Source organism: Nycticebus coucang, chromosome 14 (assembly GCF_027406575.1).
Source record: "Nycticebus coucang isolate mNycCou1 chromosome 14, mNycCou1.pri, whole genome shotgun sequence".
NCBI classification, from domain to species: domain Eukaryota; kingdom Metazoa; phylum Chordata; class Mammalia; order Primates; family Lorisidae; genus Nycticebus; species Nycticebus coucang.
This window is the reverse complement of record NC_069793.1, coordinates 61164312-61175398: the sequence shown is the minus strand read 5'-3', so window position 1 is coordinate 61175398 and position 11087 is coordinate 61164312. Positions and strand designations below refer to the sequence as shown.

General features: G+C 38.8%; 1 protein-coding gene across 1 annotated transcript; it reads left to right on the top strand.

Annotated features, from left to right (window-relative positions):
* The first annotated feature begins 9038 nt into the window (after positions 1-9038).
* Positions 9039-10130, top strand: LOC128564443 (olfactory receptor 52B6-like). The gene is given in 1 exon segment (XM_053559919.1): positions 9039-10130. A coding segment is annotated over 1 exon segment (1092 nt).
* The last annotated feature ends 957 nt before the right edge of the window (positions 10131-11087 follow it).

Genomic DNA, 11087 nt, shown 5'->3' with positions numbered 1-11087 from the left:
AAAATGAATAAAACAATTTTCTGGTTCCCTAAAAATATGTTTATTCTTTTGACTTCTGCTGCGTCAGTGTTTCATTATAAATTTCTAGTTCCTTACATAAATCTGACTTTCTCTCATTTTATGGTGTCAAATTTGAAAATTTGTGGGGAAAAACAGATTGAGTACATTGATACCAGTCAAGTCCACTCCAACAATATAAAAACAAAGAAAACTTACATTAAAAAAGATAAAAACATATAAACAAAAAAGCCATTTTTAAAAATTGAGGTAAAATAAAAATAATTAGAAACACTTAAAAAATAAACTTTTGCATCCAAGAGGAGCCTAAAGAGACATTATAGCTAATAGTTTCCTGGATGAAACCCCAACAGAAAAAAGACAATAGGTGATCATTATGGAAATTTTCTATTGCTGTTTGTAGTAAAATGTCCTTTGTTTCTGACCCAAGAGTCTTGTATCTCCTACCAGCCTCCATGGAACTGTGGTACGCTAGCAGGCTAATTTATTAGTTTGCACATAGAGTAAAATTTCAGACTTCTCACAGTTCATAACATAGAAAATTTGGGAATATAAAATAAGTATGTTATACTATGAGCATAAAATCTGGTAAAACAAAATAACCCTACGAAACAATGACTTACTGAGATTTAAGCCATCTTTACTATCACCTGTCTTCCTTTTTAAACCATCAAGACTTTAATTCTTTGGAACCCATACATTTCATTATAAGGTGACTTATTAAAAATAGACCAGACACATGACATTTTAGATTGTTATATAAAGATAGATAGCTTAAGTTATAGTTCTTCCTGAGTTTTTTCCTGAATTTACAAAATATACAGCAAATGCCTCCCCAAATTTAACTAGTATTATTATTATTAGCTATTGTATATGACGAAGAATATATATGTATGTTATTTATCTATTATACCAAGTTACTATAAAGTCACTTATCTGTATAAATAACCTTAAAGAATCATACAGCAATATTTCCATTGCAAATTACACAACAAAGAGAAATAAATCTTTTTAGAAATATACATGAACTTTAGTTAATATAATATATTCACATTAATCTATAATAACACATTAATATGCATTGATATAACTGTGGTATCATACTAATATATTATATCTTATATAATATCTTATTAATTACAGAAAACTCTGTAATAGCTTCTTAATTTGTGCCAAAATTACTAGAAAAAGGGCTTATTACAGTAATAGAGTACAAAATTAATGTACATAAAATAAATGACATTTCTCTTCTCTTAAAATAATTCCTAAAAATACGAAGAAAAAAAATGTTCCTTTCCTTTAGCCTCCATATGTCTCCTCCTATTCTCTCCTAAACATTCTCTAGCTATAACAATCCACTGAAATTTTCCTCTTGCTGGTCCCTGATGACTTCCCTAATGCTTAATCTCAGGAACAATTCTTAGTCTGCAACTTATCAACACATCATCAGCACTTAAAAATCATGAACTCTTTACTTATTTTAATTTTTGTCTTTTCTGTTTAGGTTTTATATTTTCTCTTTTCTTTTACCTTACCAACTGTTCCTTAGTTTCTCCCTTTCCAGATTCTCTGCCTTATTCCTTTCTCTAAACCTTGGACTATCCCAGTACTCAGCCTTCTACTTTTTTTTTTCTCCTCTCTTCAGTTTGACTCCCTAGATGCCCCAATAATATGTAGCCAGTATGACTCCTAAAATTATTCTCCAGATTCATAAATCCAAATGTTTTCCCACCACGTTTACCTGCATCCCTAACAAGTATTTCAAACTAAATATGCTCAAAATTGGACTTTTATTTTCCTTCCTTAAATCATCTCCATTACTGAAATTATAACTCCATCATTCCAGTTGCTCAGACCAATAACTTTGGAGTTGTCTTTGATTCTTTCTCTTATAGCACACATGCAGTCATTATTAAATCCTTGTAGCTCTACTATCAAAATACATTCAAAACCTGATTATTTTAAGGACCTCTAACTCTCCCTTTCTATTTCATGTAGATGTCATCTCTTACCTGAAATATTGTGACAGCATCTTAAACTGTCCTACCCTTCATCTATTCTCCATGTAAGAACCAGAAATATCTCTAAACATACAAATGATATCTCAATTCAAAATCTCTCTGACATCTACCCTGGAATATAGTTTAAAACACTTCTTTTCAAAACTAAAGTTGGATTTGGCCTATGACCCAGGAAGTACTGACACATGCTGCAACTGAGTGAACACTAAAAACAGGTTGCTAAGAGAGAGACACCAGTCACAAAAGGACACACATCATGTGTGTCCCATATACAGTGCTAGGGTTCCAGCTATCTGGAATGTCCAAAATAGGTAAATCAAAAAGGATATAAAATGGATTGGTGGTTTCCAAGAGCTGAGGCGAGGGAGATATGGGGTGGGACTGCAATAGGCAGGGAGATTCTCTTTGGGGTGTGAAAAATGTTCTGGAATTAGATAATAATGACAGTTGCCCAACCTAGTGAATATACTAAAAGCCACTGAATTTTAAGTGAGTTATATTTTGATTAAAAAAATTAAAATGTATTAAAGCCTGGTGCAAAAAAGGGAGTTAGCCTAATCTTAAAATCTCCTGAGACAAATTGATACTACTTCCTATATCCTGAGTACTAGGCTTTAATATTTCTGCTCTGATTCTAGTATCCTAATTTCCCTCTTATCACTTAATCTGTATTCTCCAAAGCATTAACACAACCATTTATTTCATCTGTAGAGCCCTCTCATATTCATTGTCTCAACTGGCACTCACCATAACATCATACAGAAACATACACAAGCAACACTCTTTTCAGTCATGACTATAATTTGTTTCTCTGTGATGCTTCCCCTAACTATACCAGGAAGAATTTTCCCTCTGGACTCTGGATTCTTCCATCACTTTGCACTCTCTTCTGTATTGTAATTAATGGCAGCTGCTCATGGCAAGAGACATGATTCCTTCACCTACTGATCCTAAATGCTAGCCAAAGAAGGTATCAATCAAGCTTTGTCAATATTCGAATGAGCAAGATGGAAATAATCCCTCTAAATCCTTCCCTTTAAGATGTCATACAAATGTAATAGATTTTTTTTTGAGACAGAGTCTCACTCTGCCACCCTGGGTACAGTGCTGGGGCAGTTCACAGCAACCTCAAACTCTAGGGCTTGAGCATTCTTCTTGTCTCAGCCTTCCAAGTAGCTATCCTATTTCCCCGAAAATAAGACATCCTCCGAAAATAAGACCTACTTACAGGAAAGATAAGACATCCCCTGAAAATAAGACCTAGCACATCTTTGGGAGCACACCTTAAAATAAGACGCTGTCTTATTTTCGGGGAAACAGGGTAGACTACAGGTGCCCACCACTGTGCCCGGCTAGTTTTTCTATTTTTAGTAGAGATGGGGTCTCACTCTTGCTCAAGTTGTTCTTGAACTCCAGAGCTCAAGCTATCCACCCACCTAAGCCTCCCAGAGTGCTGGGATTACAGGCATGAGCCACTGCACCTGAACCAATGTAATAGATTTTTAGCAATAGTGAGGGTGAAGAGAGAAGAATGAGATGAAGAAGAAACCTGGGCTTTAAAAGAAATACTAGGAAGGTGATGAATGAAAAAAAAGTCCAAGAGAAAAAGGCTTTAGAGGCTCGGCTCCTGTAGCTCAGTGGTTAGGGTGCTGGCCACATACACGGGTGCTGGCCACATACACGGACGCTGGTGGGTTCAAATCCAGCCAGGGCCTGCTAAAGACAACAATGGCAACTAAAACAAATAGCTGGGGATTGTGGCAGGCACCTGTAGTCCCAGCTACTTGGGAGGCTGAGGCTAAAGAATCGCTTAAGCCCAAGAGTTTAAGGTGGCTGTGAGCTGTGATGCCACAACACTCTGCCGAGGGTGACATAGTGAGACTCTGTCCAAAAGAAAAAAAAAAAAAGGGAAGAAGGGACTTTAGGAAGGACAATGAGGAGAGAAAAAGGGAGAATAAAGAGTAGAATTGAAGGCACGGAAGAGAACAAGTACCAGAACATGAAAAGGCAAAAACATCAATGGAAACTCTCAGGCCAAGAGCATCTGAGAAGTCATTAAGCCTTTCCCCAGCCCTCACATGTTCAGAATGGACATCAGTAGATTTCTTCTATCTGGTTCTGTGCTAAAGCACATACCAAATGTACCTTAGGTATTTGTGTTGAATGGGGGCATATCAGCTCTAATGGTGAGGAAAGAATTGGGAAAGAAATGCTGAGAAAGGAAAGAGCACACGGAAGCAGGAGAGTCCCTGTTCCCAAAGGGGAGGAGAGAACAAACACTGAATGAGGCAAGACCTGAGAGTTGATTCTATATATGAAGGAAGATTGAACTGTGTACAAAATGAAGAAACTGAGACTCTGAAAAGTGAAATTGGGAGGTAAGTCTGGTCCAATATTTTTCAGATGAACAGGGGTGTTAGAAATGGGTATTAGATAAGTGGAGAGCTCTGTATTGCTCCAAGATGGGCCGAGGGACGAAGAGAAGGCTGGGCTAGGGTAGTTGGCATGAATTTACACTTTCCTAGGGAGTGGGATAGAAGATCAGTCAGGAGGGTCACTTTTAAGGTGAGGATGGAAGGATTGGTGAGTAACTAATCCTTGGTTCCCAAGGAGGATGCAGAAATCATAAAGTACATATAGGTTGTGTCCTCAGGCATTGAGAAACAGTAAAAGGAAAAGTTAAACCACTGCATAGAGGTAACTGTGTATAAAGGATAAATTGGTCTAGTTCCCAGACAGAGGAATCAGGTAAAGGATTCAAAAACAGGTGACATGAGTTCACTGAAATAGTAGAAGGAATGCTTTCTCCAGTAAAAACAAGAGAATTAAAGGATGGAAGAGGCCAGCCAGAGTACAGAGAAAAGAAGCTAAAAAACTTTGTGCTTGATGGTCTGGATTTTTCTGTTATTACAGAGATAAGTCCATTTGCTGTATTGGGGGTTGGATGAGAGGAAGAAGCAGATTTGGAGCCAACATTCATATGTTTACAAACCAATTAAGTGGTGAGTTAAAGGATGACAGAGAGGTTCCTGTGGAAACTTTCTAAATTTGTACTCAGTTACACAGGAGTAGATATATGTGTGTGTATATATATATATGTAGATATATGAATATCTATATGATATATATAGATATATAGTTAGGAATATATAGATATAATATCTATATGACATATATAGATATATAGATAAGAATATATGGATATATTTTTATATATAGATATATGGATAAGAATATATGTATATATAGATGTACATATAGATATATTCTTATCCATATATCTATAAGAATATATGGATATATTCATATAGCTATATATCTATATATGTAGATATGAATATATCCATATATTCTTATCTATATATCATATCTACTATATCTATATATTCATATGAATATATGAATAAATCAACCAAATACGCATGCTTGGAACAAAGCCTGCCTCATGGGAAAATCTACAGTACATATGTTGTTATATCTTAACAATGAGGTGAGAGCTTTAAAGTTCTATAAGGAAACAAAAACTTAACACTTAGGTAAATAAGTTCTAAGAATGGACACTAGGATTATGAGCCAAGCTGAGGAACTATCAGTGGCTGAGAGAAAGTGTGGTCAGTATCAAGTTTCTGACCACAAAATTCAGGTACAGTTAAAGCCTAAAGCCATTTGAAAGTGAATACAATTTATTTCTGTATTTAAAGTATTTAACTTTGAATGGTCTACCTTTGCCCTGATTTTAACTCTTTAAAAATGTAAATGTCTTCGGTGGCTAAGAGATGTTTAATCGGAGGAGACACATTAGAAGGAAGAAAAGCTCCATTAATGACCAAAGGAAGATCCATGGACATGGGTGCTGGGCACAAATAAGGACTGGAAAATCTGACAAAAGGACCTGCCAGACAGACACTTAAAGTGAAATTACTGGAGCTGTTCAGTTTTGAGATGTAGAAACTTCAGTGGGTGCCTGAACTGGAGTGTAAGCAAGAATCACTGGGATGGCAGAGAAGGAGACATTGCAAGCAGAGGCTGCCTGGGAGGTTCATTACTCGGGAGGACAGGGGTAGTCAAGTTGGAGAAGAAAGTGTATGCAGGTGCTGATGACGCTTGCAAAGGTAGTTGCAGATGGAGGAACATGACAAGTGGTGCTATGGAAAGAATTAGCACAACAAATGACACACCCTACAGAACAAGAAGAGAACATGAGAACAGAGATCTCGTGACTTCTGCAGTACTGTGTGTTCTTGTCAGAGTAAGCTCACATAGCTGAGTGAGTGAGAACTTTCCTTCTCTCAGCTTTTGAATATTAAGAGCAAATATCAATGACTAGTACATAGTCCTGGCTCTCAGGGAGCTCATAAACGTATTGAGGCTGAAAATACTTCAGAGTGATAAGAACAGAAAGAGATGGGGGAAAGGAAGAGGGAGAGAAAGAGAGAGAAAGTGAGGGGAGAATGAGTATGAACTATAGGGAATTATAGAAATGTGGAGAAAGCACCTAATCCAGCCATTTGAGGGGATGAGGAAAATCTTTCTGAATAAGAAATCTATACTGGTTATGTAAAAGAACAGAATGGAAATTAAAAGACCACAGAGAAATATGGAGCAAGTTCAGGGACACATATGTTCTTCAGTATGAGGAGGGAAAGTTGAAAGTGAGTGTGTGTGTGTGTGTGTGTGAGAGAGAGAGAGAGAGAGAGAGAGAGAGAGAGAGAGAGAGAGAGAGAGAGAGAATTTTTCAGGCTATGGGCCATTATACATAATCAAGAAATTATGCAACTATTATGCTTGAAAATATCAGTTATACATGAAGACTGCTTTAGAGACTAGAAGAACTGCAAACTAGAAAACCATTTTTGGATAAGTGGATTTGGAACTAGAAGGCAATCTGGATGGCAAATGAGATTTGGCAGGTATTAGCAGATGTGGACTAAATGAAGCCAAGACAAAGGACAAGATCAGCCAGAGAGAGGGAAGCATGAGAAGAGGATGAAGACAGACCAAAAGGAAACACCAAGAGTAAGGCATTCTGCAGGGACAGAGGTAGTTTAATGAGGGCTGAACAGTCCTGAGGACAGGAGAAGAACCAGTTGAGCATAGAGAAAACAAAGCCCAAAGAGGTGTTATATGCAAGGAATGATTTTTTTTTTAAAGAAAATAATGGGGCAGGACACAATTATAAGAGGGACTTTATCTAACAAATGCAATCAGTATAACCTAATTCTTTGTACCCTCAATGAATCCCAAACAATAAAAAAAAAAAAAAAAGAAAGAGAGAGACAAAACAGTAACTAGTGAGAGAGGTTAATAGAATAAATTCTGTTTTAGAATTTGTTGGATTTTTATTTGTTTTCAACGTTAAAAAGATTTAAATATTCTTTAATAAAGATCCAAGAAATTAGGAAAAACTAAAGATATAGAGGAGAAGGAATAATTGATGAAACAAAATCCCTAAAGTGGTAAGAAACAATGGGAATTCAGAGATTATTCTTGAAGGTATTCCTACATATACACTCATAAATATATGAACATATACTATGGATATGTACAAATATGCACATACGAATGCATGCATGTAAGTATGCATATGTGTGTCTATGTGTATGCATAAGTTTGTTTTGAAAATAACTGACAGCAGCTTTCTTGTACCTAGAGTAAGGTAAAATGTATTATAGCTGTGACAAAGGGAACATTGAAAAACAGAAGGGACACCAGCATTACTTCCTCTGAGACTGCAGGAGATGAGGGGAGGACGGGCACAGAGATAAGTACCTTTACAAGAGGAGAATAATAGTATGAAGAGTTGGCTCTTGATAGTGTCCAAGCCTCAGTTATACAGGAGGAAATTTCATCTGAGAAAGAGAAATAGGATTGGGTAGTGATAAAAATTGGAAAGAAAATGTGAGCATAATTTAATAGGACTGGGCAGGGGTTGTGTGACCTACTAAGTAGTAGAGATACTTGGACGGTGCTGTCGCTTTCTTCACATTCTGACTGCATGAGCTGAGGATAGCTCATAAAATCTAATTGAAGTCTGAGCCTTTTCAGGAAGAATGCAGCAGAAACCAACTGAGACTAAGAAGTTAATGGTTCTGGTGGAAGTAGTGGACATAGAGAGTAGATAGTGAAGAAAGTAAAAAAAGGTCTTCCTGACACCAGTGGTTCATAAATTTTAGCATGAGTCATCTGGAGGGCTTGTGTACAGATGGTTATCCCCCAAACCCAAATGTGCCACATCCCTGATGATGTGTATGACAGTAGTCACTAGTCCAAGTGCCACACTTAGAAATAAGAGTTCAACACCTTCCTTTCTGCTCTGGGTACTAGCACCAGGTTTCCCGGCCACAGAGGTGACTCAGGAAGCACTGTACAGTTTAACAAGGTTTCTGTAGGGAAAATTTAACTTGATGTGCCAATGGACAATTATGCTCATTTTAAAAGTCAGAAAATTATTACTCAGAGCCTACAATAACTTGTCCAAAATCTGGCATAGAGCTAATAGAGCAGATCTCTGACCTAGGAGTTTTCCACAGCCTCGCCAGTGTTCTAAATGTCATAGCATTTTTCACTGTCCCCATATTTAGCAAGACATCTGTGCCTTGGTGAAAGGACATGTAGGGCTCATAGTGCCTGCTGTGCCCAACCCATCCACACAGTCTGTCACGCAGAAGCGATGCCTTTCAGTGTGGGACTAAAGTCCCTTGTGCAGAGCCTGGGGCTTTTGCAGAGCTCATAACAGCTCGCATTCCCATGGAGATTGTAGAGATGGTTTTTGATGTTCTAGCTATCCCTGTTCTTTTCAGAACCCATAGCACTGAGTCTGGTCATGTTTCTGACTCCTGAGGTTTCCTTAAAGTCTTACAGCGGTGTAGAGAGCTTCTGAATAAGGCTACAGAGCCTGTCCATGGGCAGAACCTACAACTGTGCACTTTGTGCAGATCCTCTGTGTGACTGTGCACAGAGACTATGCCTATGTGCAGAGCCCATATCTACTGTAGATCCATGAGTATGTGCAGACTTGATGGTTGTTTGCAAACCTTTATGGGAACTCTGTTAATGTGTTCAAAATCTGAAGTTATTTTTCCCCTAAGGCACAGGGCTCTGTAGAAAATCATGGGCCTTCTACCTGCTAACAGTGTAGCTGCTGCGAACCACTCTGACACTCGTGTGGCAGGCTGCCTCCTCACTGGCATCCCTGGGCTGGAGCACCTACACGTCTGGTTCTCCATCCCCTTCTGCACCATGTACATAGCCTCCTTGGTAGGCAACGGCACTCTAATTTGTGTCATCCTCTCCCAGCCAAGTCTGCATGAGCCCATGTACATATTCCTGTCCATGCTGGCCAGTGCTGATGTCTTGCTCTCCACCTCTACCATGCCCGAGGCACTGGCCACCTTCTGGTGCGGTTCTAGCCACATTTCCTTTGATGGATGCCTCACCCAGATGTTCTTCATCCACTTCCTCTTTGTGGCTGACTCTGCTGTCCTGTTGGCTATGGCCTTTGACCGCTATGTGGCCATCTGCTCCCCTCTGAAATACGCCATGATCCTCACGAGTAAGGTCATCAGGAAGATCACCATTGCCACCCTGACACGCAGCTTCATCATCATGTTTCCATCTCTCTTTCTCCTCAAGCGCCTGCACTACTGCCGGACCAACATCATTGCGCACACATTTTGTGAGCACATGGGCATCGCCCGTCTGTCCTGTTCTGATATCTCCATCAATGTCTGGTATGGGCTGGCCGCTGCTCTTCTCTCCACAGGCCTGGACATCATCCTTATTGCTGTTTCCTATGCCCACATCCTCCGAACCATCTTCTACCTCCCTTCTCAAGAGGCACGCTCCAAGGCCCTGAGCACCTGTGGATCCCATGTCTGTGTCATCCTGCTTTTCTATATCCCAGCCCTCTTTTCTGTCTTTGCCTACAGGTTTGGTGGGAGATATATCCCACGCTATGTTCATATCCTCCTGGCCAACCTCTATGTGGTCATCCCACCTATGCTCAATCCCATTATTTATGGAGTGAGGACCAAGCAAATTTTGGAAGGGGCTAAGCGTATGTTTTCAAATCTACTCAAAGATTCTAAATAAATGCTCCCAACTTGGCTTCACCCTAACCTTTTCCTGTACTACCAATTGTTCTGTATTCACCCCATCTTCATCTCTACATTTTCCAGAGATCTCCATGTTACTGTTATCCATGTTCCAATGTATTGAAATATGCCATTTACAAAAACCCAGTTCTGATTTCTTTTCCTGGAAATGTATAGTAATACACGTCCCATTCTTTTCTACTCATTACTCAAATCTCCCTTCACCTCAAAAATAACTAACTAGCTAGAGGGAAATATGATAATTTACCCCATATTTACCATCCAAATAGAACTTTTCTCAACATCTCTGAGGTTCCCTGTTGTATCTTTCATCACCTGTATATGTAATTTTGACATTTATTACAAATTCAACATATTTATCATTATGGGAAGCTCTGAGAACTGTCATGTTTAAAAATGTATAGTCTCAGCCAGGTGCAGTGGCTCACAGCCACAATCCTATCACTCTGAGAGACTAAGGCGGGTGGATTGCTTGAGCTCAGGAGTTTGAGAACAGCCTGAGCAAGAGCGAGACCCTGTCTCTATTAAAATTAAAAAAACTAGCTGAGCGTTGTGGAGGGCGCCCATAGGCCCACTTACTTGGAAGGCTGAGGTAAGAGGATCTCTTGAAGCCCAAAGAGCTTGAGGTTGCTGTGAGCTATGATGCTACAGCACTCTATCCAAGACTGAAGTAAGACTGCCTCAAAAATAAAACAAAAACAAAAAATGTATAGTCTCTTGGGATGGTATTTATTTTTCTTACCAGCCACACAAGTCCACAATCTCACACATGTATGTACCCAAGTTTAGAGATACCAACACACAGAAGCACACATAGGAAGACACTCCCATCTTCAGCCCACAGTAAAAGATCTATCCTTTGAGATTCTGTTCCTTGTTCATTTAAATCACTATTTTGTTGAATTATGAACACGTGACTTCTTGTTTTATCCAA